Source organism: Rhincodon typus, chromosome 13 (genome assembly GCF_021869965.1).
Source record: "Rhincodon typus isolate 14 chromosome 13, sRhiTyp1.1, whole genome shotgun sequence".
NCBI lineage: Eukaryota > Metazoa > Chordata > Chondrichthyes > Orectolobiformes > Rhincodontidae > Rhincodon > Rhincodon typus.
This window is the reverse complement of record NC_063344.1, coordinates 55,159,795-55,180,984: the sequence shown is the minus strand read 5'-3', so window position 1 is coordinate 55,180,984 and position 21,190 is coordinate 55,159,795. Positions and strand designations below refer to the sequence as shown.

Here is a 21,190-nt window from a genome sequence, read left to right as displayed (position 1 = left end):
ATCATGTTAAAAAGATGATGGGACTGAAGACGCAGGAGAAAATATATTCACAATAGTGAAAGGCATAGGTAGTGAAATAAAAATGAGAATAACTGAAGAATCAAAACTTGAAATTTAAAATATTGATCCCTTTCAGCAGTCAGATGGGATAACCCAGGAATGTTTAAAAGTTTATATAGTCTATATCTTCCAGATAACTTTCAATGTGACTTACAAAGGCAATTTGAGAATCATAAATTGGTTTGGGTGCGACCAAAGTAAGACAATTTTATCTGTTCATGATGTCGGTACAGGAGATATTTTACCTATAAAGCAACATCCTTAGACTGAATCCAGAGAACTTAAATTCAAGAGTGGGAAGAGATTAACTTCATGATTGACCACAACGTGGGGCGCCAGTGTTGGACTGGGGTGAACAAGGTCAAAAATCACATGATACCAGGTTATAGTCCAACAGGTCTATATGCAAATCCCAGAACTTCTTTCAAGGCACTGCCCTGAGATAACTAAAGGTTTTATCAGCATACCAGTGGTGACATCTCAGGTCAGAATGGGCATTATATGTGTGAAGCCCTGTTTAGAATCTGGCTGTATATTACCTTGGAGTCAGACTGGTTTTATTTCCAAAGAAGGAACTTATAAAATGCCACACTGCCTACAAGTTGTATGCTCTTCGAACACGACAGAACGTATCTGCAATTACAAATCTTCAAATGCAAGTTCACCATCTGGGTGTGTGTGCCTGAGAGTCTGTGCGCACAGTGGAGAATGAACCAAGGTCCTGGTTGAAGCTGTCCTCGTGGGTAAAAGTGTGAGGCCAAATGTCCTTGACCGCTGAAGTGCTCCCCCTTTGGGGGAGAACGTCCCTGTCTGGAAATTGTTGCACGGTGTTCATTCATCCATTCTCATAGCGTCCGCATTTCACCAATATACCATGCCTCAGGGCATCCTTGCCTGCAGTATACGAGATGGACGACGTTGGCCGAGTCACACGAGCACCTGCCACGCACGTGGTGGGTGGTGTCCCCACGTGTAGCCTCACACCTACAATGCCTTGTCTGACCAGAGATGTCACCTCTGGTATATTGATAAAACCTACAGTTATCAGAGGGCAGTGACTTGAAAGAAATTCTGTGATTTGCATACGAATCCTTTCTAACTGATTAAAGATTTAACAGCCATCTTAGGTTTGTTCAATACATTCGCATCAGTTCTATGACCCTTTGATCTTTAGCTTATAAAAGCTGTGTCTGATGTCACCTCTCATTGACACCCAAAGGAGCAAGACTCTTCAAATAAACCTGTTGGACTATAACTTGGTGTTGCATGATTGACCACGACATTACTAAATCCATTCATCCTGGCTGGAGTTCACCTATTGTGATGCTGCCAAGACCAGACCAATTTTTTTTTATCCCTTTCAAAGGCAACATGGTAACAAAAGCAGACAAATTTCCTATTCCAAGACTGGAGAATAGCAGTAAACAGACTGAACACATGATTCATCACCAAAATCTAAATGGATATTGGCAAGTTTCATTGGCTGATACAGCCAAAAAGAAAACTGGCTTTGGAAGCACCAAAATTCCAATGATTAGCTAATAAACTTATTGAAGTACTAAGTAACTGTGCAGTTTACCTAAATGATTTGGCTTGCTTTCAGCCAAACATGCAAAGAACATTTACACTGACAACTGTTCGATGGGCTACAAACATTAATTAGTTATAAATCCAGCAAACAATGAATTTGTCAAAACAAAAAAAGTGACTGATTTGGGCAACTGTGATAAGAAGAAGCACATTATGAAGTGAAAGTAAGGACTATTTTGGATTCTTCCATTGTAAAGACCACATTTTTTTTTGATGGAAAATGGAATGTTTTAAAAAAGAACTGTGGAAGGACTGGCTGAATTTTTAAAAACAAGTTATTGAAACTTAATGTGTGGAGTGTTTATACTGCTCCTTTACTAAAAAAAAAGGAGCTGATGCGGTTTGCAGACAGCCCACCACCAAGAAGTGCTCGTAGCATAGGATATGGCCATCAACAAACTGGCAATTAGTTTCTGCAATCTAAACAGCTTACAAATTTACATTCCTTTCTGAAAAGGAAACACCAGCCAGAAAAGTGATCCAACTATGAATAACAAAAAAGATAACACTATTAGAACAAAGAAGAGGCTCAGAACATTGCCAAAATAGGACTAAGCCTGTGGCTTGGGAGCATTCTTACAGTCAAAGACAGCCAAGAAACTTAAACAGCAAATAAACATGAATGTAAACTAGCAACAAACATAAAAAGGAACTATAGAAGCTTCTAGAGGTATGAGAAAAGGAAAAGATTAGCAAGAAAATTGTGGGCACATTGCAGGCAGAAACAAGAGGAGAATTTACAACGGCACATAAGGAAACTGCAGAGAAACTGAACAAACACCTTGTGCCCGCATTCACGGAGGAAGATTAAAAAATCTCTGAGGAATCCCAGAGAACAAAGGGGCTGGTCAAAATAAGGGCCTAGTGAGACTGTGGGACTAAGAAACTAAGTTTTAAAAAAATAGTTTGAGATTTTAAAAGCAGAGAGATGAGGAGAAGTTTCTTCACTAAAATCGTTGGGGATCTTTGGAATTTTCTACCTCAGAAGGCTATAGAAGATCATGCTAAAGATAGAAAATAGTAGTTTTCTAGATTTTAGTGTCAAAGGACATGGAGGCAGCATTGCAAAATAGCACTGAGGTACAAAATCATTCACAATCTATTTAAATAATGGAGGCGGCTTGATGGGCTAAATGACGTATTTCGGCTCCAATTTCTTAACTTGCTGTAGTTTTTAAACATTCACCAATTGTTTTTGAAAGGATTACAAACAAATGTTAATCAACTAAGCACACTTGTGCTTCCTGCTATTAGCTAACTATCAGTGTGGGAAGAATGTAACCAGTGAACAAGTTCATGGTTAATAAATTTAACCAAGATGTTTGAACAAGCCATCAGATCAGCTAGCTTAAGAAACACAAATTTACTGCAAAAATGGAATGTGGGGTTGATAAAATGGTGTGGGGGAAGAGGAAGAACTCAGGCTGCAGTACTAATTTAGACACTGGAATATTGACTACAAGAAACGAATGATCATTCCGCTTGCAGAACAAATCTGATCTATTGTTAACCACGTGTTTTAATTTACTAGACCACAGGGCTGCTTTTCATTAGAGACATACAACTGGTGGGTTTAACCTGAGGGTCACCACACCTCAGGCAAGGAGATGGGTTGAATACAAATACTCAATTCTCATCTTTTCCCAAAGCCAAAAGATAAGTTTTGCATTCCAAAATAAGGATCCCTTCTTAAGAATATGTGCTCAAGATGTTCCACAGAATTATTATTCAAGAATTTGTGACTCAATATTTAGGAGCCAGTCCAGAAATTAGTTAAGTCACAAAAAGAAATAAGAACATTTCAACTAATTCCATCAGTTATATCAATATCTAAACATTCATCCTGCAATTCAAGATCTTGCCAGGATATACCTTGAGATCCTTTACATAAAGTGCTAGCATTTCTTCTCTTCCGTAACGGTAATCTGCTAACTTATACTTTGGCAATGCTGGCGAGAGGGGTGGGGAGGTAATACTCCCACCACTTGACAATGCACGAAGCCTGCAAGAAAAAAGAACATATTTAAAACATTCTTTAGCAGCTTCTGTTTGTCACAATCTAAAATTGTAACAATCTCAATCTCAACAAGCAACAATAAATGCATTATGCCACCAGTGCAGAAACCAGCCCACTTGGATTTAGTTACAACTGAGTGCCGGCAGTCCAATAATATCCAATAATTCAATGTTCACACAACTTGCTGTTTCACCGTTCAAAAAGTATCACTATCTGAAAATATCCTATTATCCATCAGTATGAAACACTAGTTGTGACAGAAATGAGGATCTGTCCTATTTCAAATTATATTTTTGAATTGTAACCTTTCATTCCGATATTAAGTCCATTCTCAAATTAAATTCCATTTTCAGGAATGTTTATATTGAAGCATGTTTTGGTGGTAGGGATTTAATGACAGTGAACGTCTTAGTCCCTATCTTCTGAACAGGAACGGATCAAAATAACAGCAATAAAAATACATTGGCTTAAATCATGTACAAGCTTGAGGGAGCTCAGTAATCACTGTCATTACTCCCTGAAAAGCAACACAAAATTGGTTTTGCCCATAGACAGATTAATGCAAAAATCTTTGTCAGCGTTGTCTGCCATTTGCTGCTCCACATCAGGCTGCACTGTGTGCCACCCATTCAACAGAACTAAATCAGCTGATGTAGCAAGAAACTTCCCATTTTCCACACTTGCATCACTACTAGAAACCCCATACAAATTTGGACTTTAAGAGATAATACGACTATCTCCTTTGACATTCAATGGGATTACCTTCATTCCAATGATACAAGATCAACATCATCCATGACAAACCAGCCAGTGTGATCAACAGCCCATCCACCACCATACACGGTGCCATTTACAAGATGCATTGCAATAGCTCTCTAGGCTCTTTCATTAGCATCTACCATACCCAAAGAACAAGGGCAGCAGCTGCACAAGAACACCAGCAATTGCAATTTTCCACCTAAGCCACACACCATCCTGACTTGGAAATGTATTGCTCTTCCTTCATTGGTGCTGGGTTAAATCCTGGAACTTCCTTCCTTTCATCCGTGAGAGTGTACCTACAATAAACCAAGGTGATGGTTCATTGGCAACAATTGAAGGGCACCTTAGGATGAGCGACAAATGCTGACCTTGCCAGCTATGCTCACTCCTACCCATTCAAAGTTGTCGTTTGCATTAACACACTACAAACAGATTAACCAAGCTGCCCACTATAACTTGGTAAGTGTGTGTAATGAAGTCGTCCCTAGGTCGTTTTATTTTCTTGACTAAGGAAAAAGCAAGTACAACATGAAAAGGTATAGAGAACCCTCTATAGACTGGGATTACAGATGTTAATCTGCTCTTTCTTTTAAAATTCACAAAGTTGCATGTTCCTCCAGCTCCAAAATGATCAAAATTCTTAACTTGATTTGACGCCAGCCTTTGGTCAATTCAAAACCAGCGCGAGATGTTCTCCATAGATTAGGTAATCATAAAATATGAAATCCTCAATTTCTATCAATGTTATCAAGCTGAACAAATACATCGCACATTTTGAATAGATAGACCCATTTTCTCAGCAAGTGATGATCAGAGTTGAAATACAAAATGTAATTTTTCCATTAAACAGAGACTGCCATGCACCCTGTTAACAGTCATGCTTTCAGAATAATTTAAACATAAACAAAAGATAGCTGATGATAAAACATGGAAACATCCCTTACCATTCAGGCCCAAAGTTAAGGGTTTGTGTTTCTGCTGCCATTTTCTTTTCTCCGTAAATTCACTATTGAAATAAAAACAAAGTTAAAAAGTTAGTTACAATTAACTCCTTTTGGAGCTTACATCTTTATCAAAAGATCCCACTAATTCCGCAAAACTGGTATTGCCTCATTGTCTACACTGCAGCACTGAGGCAGAATTGTTTGGAGGCGTTGTTCTTGGGTCGAAATGTTAAACTTTTAGCCTGCTCTGTAGTTCAGGTAGATAATTTTGTAACAATTGCAGAGGGCAGAAAAAAAATTGCCAACTATCATAGCTAACATGCCTTCCAATAATTTTCAATAGGTTCTGCGATTCTGAAGTGAGGGATTGATAAAACCATCTTTGTAATAAAATTTTAAAAGAAACAGTATGACCGAACAGGAACAGCAATGGAGGAATTCATAACCACTTCTGAGATAAACTGATACATATCTCAAGATGATAAATTTAGAGCATATGGAGAATGAAATTCAGTGTTTAACACCAATGGTTTGATTCTAAACTGTTAACAATTCTGGATTTTAGTTTTCACAAAATGGTCAGTGTATTTCCCCGAGAAAGATCACTACTTCAGAAGTGATTCAATGTATTAGAACATGGAAATATCTTTTTAGATTTCAACTAGTGAGTTCGCCACAAACTTTCGCAAGATTGACACCCGAAACAAGATCGTGGCTGATCTTCTGCTTTAAAATAATTTTCCCCACAGCCGTAATATCTTTAATATTGTGAAATCTATTGATTTCAGTCTTGAATGTACTCAACAGCAATGTACACAGCCCTATGGGGTAGTGAATTTCAATGACTCACCACCTTGAGAAAAATTCCTCACTTCAGTCCTAAAATCTTATACTGGGATTATGACCACAATGCTAGATCTCATTCCTACTTCTATCCGAATGAGCCCCGCAGGAGTACTGTATGCTTCACCGAAATCATCTTCCATTCTTCTGAACTCTATAGAATATAACCCTAGTCACAGTCTTTCCTCAAAGGAAAGCTCAGCCATCCCAGGTATCATTCTGGCAAACTCTCTATATGTAAAGGATATCCTTTTTAGTTAATCAGACTAAAACTGCACAGCAGTCTGGCCAAAGTTCCATACAACTGTAACAAGATGGATTTGAATGCTGGAGTAAATCATCTTGCAAGAAAAGAAAACATGCCATTTGTCTTCCTAATTGGTTGCTGCATTTACCTACTGTACTATCGGAGGGGCTTACGGACAAGCATACTCCAGGTCCCTTTTAACATCAACATTTTCTTATCTCCATGCATTTTTCCTACCAAAGTAGGAAACTTCACATTTTACCATCTTGTATTCCAACGCTAAGTTCTGTCCACTCACTTAGCCAGTATGAATCATTTTAAAGCCTCATGTGCCCTACTCACAAGTTGTAGACCCACCTAGTTTTGTGTGATCAGAAAACCTGGAAAAATTAAATTTTGGGACCAAATGGAAGTATAAATAATTGTTAAACATTGTGAAAGTTGGTGCCTAAGCCTTGACCCATGTGGTAGCCCACAACTTACAGCGTTCCAATCTAAGAATGATCAACTTGTTCCCATACTTGATTTTCTATCCACTGGATAATTCTCAATTCACTTCCACCAGGTGCGGTGGCATTTGATCAGTATCCTGAACGCATTAGTGATTTTACCACCAATCCCCCTGAATTAAACATTTATACAATAGCTACCAGTTTTTTAAAAAATGGCAGTCTAAAATAAAAGGTAACAAAATGACTATTTTTAAATGCAAATGTTGATAGTCATACAGGAATTATTTTCAAGCAGACAGCATAATATGCATTCGGCTTCCAAATAAAGAGTCTGCTTGTGTGTACGGTGGAGGCGGGGTGGGGGGCGCAAAAGGAAAAAGCAAAAGAAAAAGAACAGAATTAAGACATTTTATTAAACAAGCTGGTGTCAAAATGGATGACAAAATATCAAAACTCTAAATGCATGCACCAACGTGAATCAAAAAAAAAAATTCCTTAGGGGCAGCTAAAGAGCTGGTAATACAGTGATAAAGTCACTGATCTATTAACCCAGAGACCCAATGCTAATGCTCTGGGCACATACACTCAAATCCCACTCTGACTACTGGTGGATTTTAAAATTCATCATTCTGGGATTGAAAGCTAGTCTTAGTAACAATGACCATGACAACTGTCATTAATTGTTATGAAAACAAATCTGGATTTAAAAGAAGGAAACCTACCACCTTTACCTAGTCTGACCCAATATGACTCCAAACCCAAGGCAATGTAAGTGACTTTTAAATGATCTCAAGCACAAATTATAGATAGGTAACATATGCTGGTCTTGCCAGCAGTCCTCAAGTTCCATAAACAAAAACGAAAATTATCTCAAAACTTCTTGGAGATCTCTCATTTGCCCTCTCTGGATCAGAATAATATTCTCACTAAAGTTTAACATTAAGTACTTGTACTTTTTTTCCGCAAAACGTACAAAAGAACATGCAAAGATGAACATCAGAGTTGCTGCCAGACCTACTGAGGTTCTCCAGCAATTTCTGTTTTTGTAACATTCATCTTTGATCTCTATGCAATAATCCTTTTGTGACTTCTTCAGAATCTCTAGTCTATTTCTTCCAGAGATAAGCTTCCCAGTTTTCCTTCCTCTGCGTTTCACAGGAAAAAATTATAAATAATTGCCTGGTAGTAAAGAACTTGAACATTAAAGAGGCTTAAACTCACGCTTTCCGTTTTCCACTCATCAGCACCAGGTATATGGAACAAATTCAGAAAAGGATTACCAACTTCTACAGCATGAGGAATGGGTGGTTATTCATTGGGCCATCATTGACATGGATATGCAGCTTGAGCAATTAATCTGGCACAATCTTAGACCTCAAACCAAGCAGGTAGCCTAACTTTGCATTCCCATGGCAACACCTGAACAGAGATTGACAGTCTCCATGCATCTTTTTTCATGGAGAGAAAGGGGGTAATGTACAAATGAATTCTGTTGACCTACATAAAGCAAGGTCGTGTGCATTAACAGATGTAGCTTCGAGCAGACACAAAAGGATCTGCACACTGCAAGCCCAAGTTATGAACTTAATTAGTTTCCACTGTAATTCTTAGCACAGTCTGGAACACTTATGATTACTATGAGCTGAATCACTTTAAATGGTGGATAAATTGTTATGAGGCTTGCAAGCATGGGCTAATAAAGCACAATTGGCATGCCACCTGCTCTGAATAGTCAAATGAAAATGTGGCTTGATTATGGTCCTTCAGCAGTTGGAACATACAGCCTCTGTATTTGTCATCACATTAGCCCTGAAACTCATCACCTTACTCATTTTTTGGCTGACGGTAGCATTCTGTTATTTGGGAAAATCACTTCTACGTTTACTGCAAAAGCAGCAGAATGATATAGCTCGTTTCACCTGTTGTTCAGATCTGAGACCCATTCCCCTTCCAGGATGATGTGAGATAGACTAGGCACTGTTTAGGACCAAAATGATTAGCGTTGGCCCTTTTAATCAACTTTTGCAATATACAGCAAGTTTTGACATGCCAGATCTCAAGATCAAGCTTACGTGGTGGATGGGGCCCATTTCGAGACAGAGGCACCACGCAGTATGCTTCAAGCCAATAAAGTAAACAGCTTGAGGTGCCTTGGGCTTTCCTTTTTAAAACGTTGGAATAATAGAAGCAGCCTGAAGAGATGGGGTCAAACTACCGCAGAACCAGGATTTTTAATTTAGCTTTCAGTAGCTGTTGGTTGTGAAAGCTACTATATTGCTCTCTCTCTCCTGCAGCTAAACGCTTGCGTTCTCTAGCTCATATGCAATTCCAAACAGCAGGAAATCTATTTTATCAACTTTACCTTTGCCAAGGGTGTGCTTACGGGATGCTGCGACAATGGAACAGCTAATGAGTAGTTTATTATTTTGTAAAGTATTTTGATATAGTTAAGCCAATTCTTTTCTTTTTTTGGTCTGTATGTTAACTATAGTGCATGAATAAAATGCGTTTTGTTTCAAACCTCGTAGTTTGATCAATTTAATTGCATCCAGAACACAACATCTGGTATTTGCCTTTAAAATAAAGGCAAGATGGCGGCCTCGAGGCTATCTCCTTCACAGGTTTTAAGGGGGTTTGGTCTGGTCCATATTACTTCTTATAATAATCAACAATGATGTCAGCAAGAGCTGGATCTAGAGTGGATCCTATATAAGCAGTCTGTCTGGTCTTACAGTCATATGTTGCATTCTTGTTGCATCTCCATGGCAACGATTGTTCACTCAATCAGCATCACCTTCTCTTGCTACATAAATTAGTGTCCCTTTTGCCTAATCTGTTTCTTGTGTTTTAAGCCAGTTAAAATTCCAGAGTGATTACTCCAAACGCCAAAATACTTCACTACAACACAGCCAGCTTCACCTGGATAAATTTGCACATGTGCAAATGCTGTGGACGGCAATTACTCTGATGAGTGTTCCATCTGTTAAAAAAAAACAGCACCTTCAGGACCTAATGACAGACAGCCCATTATACCCCTCCACCGAAGGTTTTCAAACTGACAGCAGAAACCCATTAATCTAACAGAAGATCAATCACAGAGGAGCAGCCCCTGGTGCGAAGTCAGCACTTACCGAGACACGAGAATGTCTCAGTAAAATCAGAGATATTTCTTTGTGCAGACTAAACTTCCAACAACTCCTTTCAAAGTTCTAAATTTCACATTGAAATTTTTTAATGATCATTGTAGGTAGTGAAATATTCATTGATATCAGTGATGCAATACTCAAGACTTTGATTTCACCTCCTATTGCGATTACAAGGGCAGCATCATTTTTGTTCTAGGTGGCTACCGTTCCACTGACGAGCTGTGTTTGTGCATCATTGCTGCACCACTTGGTGACATTCGCAGTAAACATTACTGTAAATTAGATATCAAAATAGAAACCTGCATTAAAGAACCAAGTTAAATTTAGTTATATTTTCACTGGTTTTGTTTTTTGTCCATTTTAGTTTGCAACCAAAAAGGTTTCAAAGATAAATGCACTTTGAGATTCAACTCCACAAGAAGTTGCAATTACTTAACGAAGGAGATTATTTTTAAACTTTTCTCTTGTTCCACCCCAGTGAAGCACCTTGACATATTTCTGATTTCCTAGGTGCCGTTTTACATGCAAGTTGTCAGATGTTCGATTACATGGAGATGGATCGACTGGCGGTTTTGTGCTCAAGAATGACTTCAGTATGTGACGAATACAAGGAGCCATTGGCCATGTCTAGACTTCATTCAAACTGTCAACAGGGCTCTACGATTGCCAAGAAACGTGCTGATATGAAAGTTCATATTATACAGTTAAAAGGACTCAAAGAACAGTTTAATGCAGCTATCATTAAACACTTAGTTTAACTTGCTATTGTATAGAAATTTCTAGTAATAAAATATTTGAGTTTAGGCTAGACATTTCAGGTTATTAGTTCAAGGTTCTTCCAACAACTGAATAAATCAGGAGGTGTCTATACACAAATGAACACTCCATTAAAAGGTTTATCCTGTTGCAGAAATCAGTTTACTATTGTAATCGGTGGCAGAGGAAAGAGTAAGATAGAACTTTGAATGTGACTAAAGAGAATAGCAAAACTAGCTGGACAGCAATCTTGGAATAACAGAGCAAGCTGCTATACAAGTTAGAACAAGGTTGATAAACATGCTTTTGAATGGCTTGAAGTTGATACAGAATGGAAGGTTTAAGATTCTTAGGTAATTGAGAGAATTTCCAGAGCAAGTGAAAGCTGTGAAGACAGGTCAGGTTTCATTTCAACTGGCAACAATGTGGAAATAAAGTAGTGGGGCAGGATTTATAATGGCTGTAGGAGAAAACAAATTACATTTATATAGCACCTTTAACAATAATAATGGATCCCATTACGGTTCACAGGAGCAATTATCAAACAAAATTCAACAAACTCAAGTTGGTATAAGTATTATGATCAAAAGCTTGCTTAAAGACTATCTTAAGTTGTATGGTGAGGGAAGAGAACAGCAAGCACGTGGCCAAGGCTAGAGCTTAGGAGCTACGCAGGCGAAAGGCACAGCTGACGAGTGAAAAGTGAGGTTACAAATAGATTAGAATTAATTAGTTAACTGCACATATCGTCCAAGATTGCAAAAGAGAGGAAGATAGAAAGGTTGAGGCGCCAAGGATTGAACAATAAGGATGAGAACTTCAAAGATGATAGAGCAGTGGCCACTTTAGGTCAGTAGGTAGAGTGAATCGGACTTAGTGCCCGTTAGCAAACAGGCAAAGTTTTGACTGAACTGAAGATTATGAAGGCTGCAAGACAGGAAGTCAATCAGAAGTGGGTAGCAATGGTAATAAGTAGTAAAATAAGCATAGGAGAGTGTTTCAATAGATGAGCAGACACAGATCAAGACAAATAAGGGTGGAGATTCGCACAGTCTTGGCTGAAAGGATACAGGGTCAGAAGCTTAGAGAAGTGTTAAACAGCATGTCAAAGTTGCAGAAAGTAGTTTAGCCAGGTAGTATGTCCACAGAGAAAAAGATCTGTTGGAGTTGGTGGCTAATTTGAAGAAAATCTGGAAATGATGCAAACTTTCAAATATTGTATTTTTTTTCTATGTTCACGTAAGTGTTACCGTGCAGGAGACCATTCAGCCCATCACATCTCTACTGACTCTCCAAATGAGCATCATGATTGCCTTCTCCTCCCCTTTCCACATACCCTTATACATTATTCCTTTCTAAATAATCATCCAATGCCTTCCTGAATTGGTTGGTATGAGTTGGTACCTGGGACTTCGATGTTGTGGCCACTTCGGAGACAGGGATAGAGCAGGGACAGGAATGGTTGTTGCAGGTTCCGGGATTTAGATGTTTCAGTAAGATCAGGGATGGTGGTAAAAGAGGGGGAGGTGTGGCATTGTTAGTCAAGGACAGTATTACAGTGGCAGAAAGGACGTTTGATGAGGACTCGTCTACTGAGGTAGTATGGGCTGAGGTTAGAAACAGGAAAGGAGAGGTCACCCTGTTGGGAGTTTTCTATAGGCCTCCAAAAAGTTCCAGAGATGTAGAGGAAAGGATTGCAAAGATGATTCTGGATAGGAGCGAAAGTAACAGGGTAGTTGTTATGGGGGACTTTAACTTTCCAAATACTGACTGGAAACGCTACAGTTCGAGTACTTTAGATGGGTCAGTTTTTGTCCAATGTGTGCCAGAGGGTTTCCTGACACAGTATGTAGATAGGCCAACAAGAGGCGAGGCCACATTGGATTTGGTACTGGGTAATGAACCAGGCCAGGTGTTAGATTTGGAGGTAGGTGAGCACTTTGGTGATAGTGACCACAATTCGGTTACGTTTACTTTAGCAATGGAAAGGGATAGGTATATACCGCAGGGCAAGAGTTATAGCTGGGGGAAAGGCAATTATGAGGCGATGAGGCAAGATTTAGGATGCATAGGATGGAGAAGGAAACTGCAGGGGCTGAGCACAATTGAAATGTGGAGCTTGTTCAAGGAACAGCTACTGCATGTCCTTGAGAAGTATGTACCTGTCAGGCAGGGAGGAAGTGGTCGAGCGAGGGAACCGTGGTTTACTAAAGAAGGTGAATCTCTTGTCAAGAGGAAGAAGGAGGCTTATGTAGAGATGAGGCGTGAAGGCTCAGTTAGGGCGCTTGAGAGTTACAAGTTAGCCAGGAAGGACCTAAAGAGAGAGCTAAGAAGAGCCAGGAGGGGACATGAGAAGTCTTTAGCAGGTAGGATCAAGGAAAACCCTAAAGCTTTTTTGGTATGTCAGGAATAAAAGAATGACTACAGTAAGATTAAGGCCAGTCAAGGACAGTAGTGGGAAGTTGTGCGTGGAGTCCGAAGAGATAGGAGAGGTGCTAAATGAATATTTTTCGTCAGTATTCACATAGGAAAAAGACAATGTTGTCGAGGAGAATACTGAGATACAGACAATTTGACTAGACGGGATTGAGGTTCATGAGGAGGAGGTGTTAGCAATTCTGGAAAGTGTGAAAATAGATAAGTCCCCTGGGCCGGATGGGATTTATCCTAGGATTCTCTGGGAAGCTAGGGAGATTGCAGAGCCTTTGGCTTTGATCTATATGTCATCATTGTCTACAGGAATAGTGCCAGAAGACTGGAGGATAGCAAATGTTGTCCCCTTGCTCAAGAAGGGGAGTAGAGACCACCCTGGTAATTACAGACCAGTGAGCCTTACTTCAGTTGTGGGTAAAGTGTTGGAAAGGATTATAAGAGATAGGATTTATAATCATCCAGAAAGGAATAATTTGATTAGGGATAGTCAACACGGTTTTGTGAAGGGTAGGTCATGCCTCGCAAACCTTATTTGGTCATCTTCTCAAAGAACTCAACAGCTGGATGAGGGTAAAGCGGTTGATGTGGTGTATATGGATTTCAGTAAAGCGTTTGATAAGGTTCCCCACGGTAGGCTATTGCAGAAAATATGGAGGCATGGGATTGATGGTGATTTAGCGGTTTGGATCAGAAATCAATCAACTGTAAGACGACAGAGGGTGGTGGTTGATGGGAAATGTTCATCCTGGAGTTCAGTTACTAGTGGTGTACCGCAAGGATCTGTTTTGGGGCCACTGCTGTTTGTCATTTTTATAAATGACCCGGACGAGGGCATAGAAGGACGGGTTAGTAAATTTGCGGATGACACTAAAGTCGGTGGAGTTGTGGATAGTGCGGAAGGATGTTGCAGGTTACAGAGGAACATAGATAAGCTGCAGAGCTGGGCTGAGAGGTGGCAAATGGAGTCTAATGCGGAAAAGTGTGAGGTGATTCACTTTGGAAGGAGTAACAGGAATACAGAGTACTGGGCTAATGGTAAGATTCTTGGTAGTGTGGATGAGCAGAGAGATCTCGGTGTCCATGTGCATGGATCACTGAAAGTTGCCACCCAGGTTGATAGGGTTGTTAAGAAGGCGTACGGTGTGTTAGGTTTTATTGGTAGAGGGATTGAGTTTCGGAGCCATGAGGTCATGTTGCAGCTGTACAAAACTCTGGTGCGGCCGCACTTGGAGTATTGCGTACAGTTCTGGTCACCGCATTATAGGAAGGATGTGGAAGCATTGGAAAGGGTGCAGAGGAGATTTACCAGGATGTTGCCTGGTATGGAGGGAAGGTCTTATGAGGAAAGGCTGAGGGACTTGAGGCTGTTTTCGTTAGAGAGAAGGTTAAGAAATGACTTAATAGAGACATACAAGATGATCAGAGGATTAGATAGGGTGGACAGTGAGAGCCTTTTTCCTCGGATGGTGATGGCTAGCACGAGGGGACATAGCTTTAAATTGAGGGGTGATAGATATAGGACAGATGTCAGAGGTAGGATCTTTACTCAGTAGTAAGGGCGTGGAATGCCCTGCCTGCAACAGTAGTAGACTCGCCAACTTTAAGGGCATTTAAATGGTCATTGGATAAACATATGGATGATAATGGAATAGTGTAGGTTAGATGGGCTTCAGATTGGTTTCACAGGTCGGCGCAACATCGAGGGCCGAAGGGCCTGGACTGCGCTGTTATGTTCCACGTTCTATGAATTGTGCCTGCCTCCAACACACATCCAGATAGTAGCACTCCAGTGCTAGTGCTACTCATTGTATGAAAATATTTTTCTCAAAATCACATTTAAAGTGATTTTCAAAAAGGGAATTCTGTGCCCTCCTATTTTTACAAGCAAGAACAGTTTCTCGCTACTTAACCGACCCAGCCCTCTTGATTTTGAAAATGTGCATCAGATTTGCTCTTGAAGGAGAACGTTCCAAATCTCTTCAATCTGCCCTTATAATGGAAGCTTCTTGATTGTCAAACCATGTTTGTAAATCTCATCTACTCTCTCTAATGCATTTACATCATTGAATGAAGTGTCCAGAACTGTACACATGCCCCGGATGAGGTCTAACAAGTGTCATATACAAATTCAGCATCAACTCCTTGCTCTGTAAACACCTTCTTGAAGCCCATGTACACCACATCATCAGCATTACTCTAATCAACCCTTTGTTCTCTTAAAAAAAAACTCCAAATTAGGAAAACATGATTTTCCTCTTTAGAAATCTATGCTGGCTAAAGAATGCAACTGTTGATTTAAAAGCGTGACATCAAATAAGAGATGGTTCAGGATTTGAACCTGGAATCTCTAACAGTCTCAGACAAAAACCGAAAAAACTGCGGATGCTGTAAATCGGGAACAAAAACGAAGTTGCTGGAAAAGCTCAGCAGGTCTGGCAGCATCTGTGAAGGAAAAAACCGAGTTAACGTTTAGGGTCCGGTGATCCTTCCTTTCTCTAACAGTCTCATTCAGTGAAAATATTTGAGAATCTCAGGGGTATGTCATCAACCTGTTCAGACATGTTATGGAGCAATGAGACTTGAACCCAAGTCTTTTGGCCCAGAATGAACGACATTGCTACTGCACCATAACAGTCCGAGAAACATTTGCCTGGGTGTCAGGATTACTAGTCCATTGACATTACTCCTACATCACAATCTTGCCAAAATGCCGTGTTTGTTTACATCTTGAAAATGACAGCTCAATGCTTTCAATCCTGTCAATTTTTTGACTCAAACAGTTCAGTCATGTTGTGACATTCCAGCACAGGTGTAAGTTCAACCTACTGATCCACTGGAAAGCACACAACCAAGGTACAACAGGAGCACTTGAACTGTGATTCATACTCCCAGAACAATTAGCTGACCAATGAACTGTCCAACACAGATGCCTATGTACAACTGGATTATCAGTCTAGTCAGTAGAGGTAATGCATGCCTCAAAGTTGCAAATATTAATGCTGGAAGTCTCAAAAACAAGTGACATATGGATTTTACAGAGATACTAAGAACTGCAGATGCTGGAGTCAGAGATAACAGTGTGGAGCTGGAGGAACACAGCAGGCCAGGCAGCATCAGAGGAGCAGGAAAGTTGACGTTTCGGGTCGGGACCCTTCTTCAGAAAATTGCCTGTCCTGCTATGGATTTTACAAGTGAGGATTGTTATGGAACCACAAGTGGAGATTTGATTCAATAATGACATAGCTTGGCACTGATGCAAAACAATTTTTTTTTTTTAATTTGAAAGGTTGATCAGAATGGTGTTGAACTGAATAATCCAAGAATAATGAATGGCAAACAGAGTGCCTAGATGGAGGATTCTCCATCATAACTCAGATCTGATGAAATATGATGGCATCAGCTGAAACAGGGACAAAGAATCCTCCTGCCGAATACCATCTACCGCCTCCCTCAAGACTGATGAGTCAGTACTCCATGTTAATCACCACTTCAAAGAAACAATGAGGGCAACAAGGACACAACGTACCTTGGGGGAGTTTCAATGTTCATCACTAGTGGTCCTACCAATGAACAAGCTGGCAGCATCATAAAGGACATTGCTGGCAGACTGATTCTGCATCAAGTGATAAGAGAAGAAAATCTATTTGACCTCGGCTTCACCAATCTGCCTGTCGCCCGCGTCCATCTCTGACAGTGTCAGTAGGACTGATCAGTGCAGAATCCTATGGAGGCAAAATCCCATCATCACATTGAAGATAGGGGTTATCACGTTGTGTGGCATTACAACTGCACCAAGTGGGGCAGATTTTAAAATTGCACAAGCAATTCAAAAGTCAGCGCCCCCATTAGGCATGCATACCATCAACAGCAGAAATGTATTCAATCACAATCTCTAACCACATGGCCGAGTACATCTGCCAATCTACCATCGAGCCAGGAGATCGCTGAAGCAGGCATAGCTAAAAATGAAATATCAACATGCTGAAACTACAACATAGGACTAGCAAACAGTGGAAGCTGCAAGAAATAGGCAGAACTGAATTATCCCACATTCTAAGGATCAGATTGAAGCTCTGCAGTTCTGCCACATCCAGTTGTGAATACTGGTGAACAATTAAACACACTGGAGACGAGCACATCACAGCTGAAGCATCTCTATTCATTTTCAGCCAAAAATGACAAATAGACAATCCACCTGTCTCCTTGAGATTTTCAGCATCTCAGATGAGTCTTCAACCAATTTGATTCATTTTACTGATATCAAGAACTGGCTGGACACAGTATATTACAAACACTAGGGCTCTAATGTTTGTAATTTCAGTAACACTGAAGACATGTTCCAGAACAAGCCACACCTTTAAGCAAGCTGTTCCAGTATAGCTACTAAACTGGCATCTAACTAGCATTGTGGAAATGTATGTTGTGTACAAAAAGCACAATAAGTCCAAACCAGACAAATACAGTCCATTGGTCTGTTCTCCATCAGCAAAATGATGGAAGGAGTCACCAACGGTGCAATCAGGCAGCACTTGCAAAGGAATAACCTGCTCACTGATTCTCAGTGTAGGTTCCACCAGTGCCAATGAACCAGATCTCACTACAACATTGGACCAAATGGGCTAAAGAGCTGACCTCCAAAATGAGGAAAGACTGACTGCCTTGGAGATTAATGCCATGTTTGACTATGGTGGGAAGAAGGAGAACTAGCAAGTAGAGTCAATGATAATTAAGGGAAAACTCTTCAATGTTGGAGCCATACGTAACACAAAGGAAGATGTCCGTCGTTGGAGGTCACTTATATCAGCCTTAAAACATCACTACATAAGGTCCACAGGGACCATCTTCAGCTGCTTTAATGATGTCCCCTCCACCATAGAAGTCAGAAGTGCAGATGTTCACTAATGAGGTGCAACGTTCAATCCAATTTTTGACACCTCCGATACTGAAGCAGTCCATGTCCATGAGCAGCAAGATCTGGACACCTACATTTGGGCTGATAAGCAGAGTAATGTTTGTGTCGCATAAATACCAAGACCACGTCCAGCAAAATAGAATCTAACCAATGCCATTTGACATTCAACAGCATTATCATTGTTGAATGTCCCATTATCAATATCCTGCAGGTTACCATTGAACAGAAACAGCCACATAAATATTCTGGTCAAGAGCAGGTGAGAGACTGGAAACTTGGCAATGAGTAACTCACTATCTATCTTTGCAATGCCTATCAATCATTTACATGACAAGTCAGAAGGGTGATGGAATTCTCTGCACTTGCCTGAAAAACTGCAACACCAGTAACACTTAAGCAGCTTGATACCATCCAGGCCAAAGCAATCCACTCGACTGACACCTCATCCATCACCTTCAACTTTCACTCTCTTCACCACAAAAAGCATAGTGACGGTGTGCACTACAGTAACTCAACAACGCTCCTCAGACAACAAACCTGTCCAAACCCTCGACCTCTACCTAGAAAGACCGTGGCATTGGATGCATACACGTATCTTGAACCATACTCACCATTCCTTTGCAACCACTGGGTCAAAACCCTGAAAATACTTTCCTAACAGCACTGAGTATCCCTATACTCTAAAAGATTGCAGCAGTTCAAGAAGCCAGCTCATCACAACTTTCTCCAGGAGATTTAGGGGTGCCCAATAAATGCTGGTCCAGCCAGTGACACCCAATTCCCATGAACAAATAAAACATACTGCATACAAACAAACAAAAAATTCTGGGAGGCAAAACGCATTAAATTACAGCATGTGGTTCACAAAGGTACCATAATCTCTCTCCATGTGAGACACCACTGGTTTTATTGCTTGAGGACCATCACTCCACTTCAAGCTTAGGGCAAAGCAAGACTCCATTCACTCAGGTGAAACATGCTGATTATTATTTTGAAATCAAAACCAAAACTGAGGTAGAAGAAAGTGGGATAGTTTTGAGAAAGTTTTTAAAAGGGCCATTCTGTGACAGTGATCCAAGTGTGTCAGTTTCAAGAAAATGTGTTGGATTTCCCACTGGTCAGGTACTCATTAGGCCAGTACAGATTTGAGATGCACATTTGAACTGAATTTTACACTAGGTAATTCCTCTATGCATGGAACCATCCAAACGTCTCCATTTAGATCAGAGACTTGGCAGAGTTCCAAGGAAGTTAATAATACAAATCTCAGGAACAAAAAGTTGCTGGAAAAGCTCAGCAGGTCTGGCAGCATCTGTGGAGGAGAAAACAGAGTTAACATTTTGGGTCTGGTGCCCCTTCCTCAGAACAGATACAAATACAAATACAAATCTCACACCTCGTGACACCTTGCATCACCCCTCCAACCGTTGGAAACAACTGGGCATGAAACTCCTCAGCTCCTTCCTGAAACTGGCCTGACCCCAACACCTCCCCCACCTCATTGCTGCCAACAGACCAACTCCCACATGCCACCACCATCAGATCTGACCCAACCCTTTGTCACCAGACCCCAATCACTTATTTCCCTTTCCCTTGATCAATGCAAGCCAACCCAACAACCCAAACCCTGCCTTCCACCAGACCTGACCTGACGACACAGAAACAGGGTCCATGTTTCAAATCTGATTATATTGGACCTGAAGCGTTAACTCAGTTTCTCTCTCCACAGATACTGTTGGCCATGCGGAGTTTGTCCAGCGCTTTATAAAAAGTGATATTTCTCTGGGATCAAGTGTCTGAAAGATAGTGTCGGGAAACAGGTTGAAAGTATGTTTAGACGTGTAGATGTTTGGTATTTAGAACTGATATACTCGTTATTGTTGGGGTTTGTTTTTTTTTTGTATAAAATTGTGGTTTTTTTAAAGAGTATCTGCGGTCTCACAAGAAGGTTTCAATGACCACTACAATGGGAAACTGCAAAAATTAAATACATGATGCAGTAAGCCAAATTTCATTCTGGGATCTGAACTGTCCAATATTGCCTTCAGCTGGGATCAAAACTTCCACAGGCCATGCAGTTAGTCTTTGCTGACAAGTGTACACAAGAGTTTACATTCAAAGACATCAAGCTGCATGTTGATGGCTTTGGCCCACTGTCAGAATGGGTCAGCCTTACAATAGGTCTAGAAGTCAGCTTTTGGATCAACCTGACCCTGGGCATAACTTTCAAAATCCTATTGACACTATCAACAATCCATTCTTTAATTCAATGCAGAATTTCTGCTATCGTGCGAGTATCCTTTTCAAAGAAACTATGTTGGATGATGAATGATGAAATAACCCGATGAATGGAAAAAGCAAACAACATTTGGCCAACTCAACCCAAGCTTTGGAGAGAGTTTCTAGTTTGTCTCAAAGCAGTGGGTAAAGTCTACCAGGGAGTGGTTCACATGTCATTACTCTATTGTTTGCAGCCTCGAAAGCCTACCAGCATCAAAAAGCAACTAGCTACATTCGATATTCTCTACTTAATATTTACACGCAAATCCAGTGGCAGGAGAAAATCTTCAACACAAAGTCTTACAAAAGGTGCCCAAACCTGGTATTGAAAGCCTGCTCATCAGAGCTCACATTCATTGGATTGGCCATGTGGTATGTGTGTTGTATTTCAGGCTATCAAAGGTGGTACTTCACAGTCAGTTGAACATTGGAACCCAGACCACAGGATCCTCCAAAATCAGATACACAGTAATTCTGAAAACCATAGCCCAAAAGTTGAATCCCACTACACGAGGTAAAAATGCAGGATCCAAGTCAAGAGGTCTCTGTCACCAAGCAATCCCCATACTTCAGATGAATAGTCAGGTTCCAACAGGAGAAGTGAGCAAGCTATAAAGCAAGTGTATTCACCCGCTCTTCCGGTGACTTAATGTATAATATTTGTAATTGGATCCAAAAAAACAAGGTTTGGTTTATTATATAACCCAATACTACTCTATACACTGAACAATTGGTCTCCTTGCTGAAC

At 40.4% G+C, this 21,190-nt stretch overlaps 1 protein-coding gene across 1 annotated transcript in view; it reads right to left on the bottom strand.

Moving 5' to 3' along the window:
- LOC125484727 (GRB10-interacting GYF protein 2-like) overlaps positions 1–21,190 on the bottom strand; it is a 54,955-nt gene that overhangs the window by 21,013 nt on the left and 12,752 nt on the right. The window contains exons 2-3 of the mRNA XM_048604614.1: positions 5,374–5,435; positions 3,523–3,652 (exon numbers count right to left, since the gene is read on the bottom strand). Coding sequence (XP_048460571.1) covers positions 3,523–3,652; positions 5,374–5,414 — 171 coding nt within the window. The 5' untranslated portion in view covers positions 5,415–5,435. The remainder of the gene's footprint in view (positions 1–3,522; positions 3,653–5,373; positions 5,436–21,190) is intronic.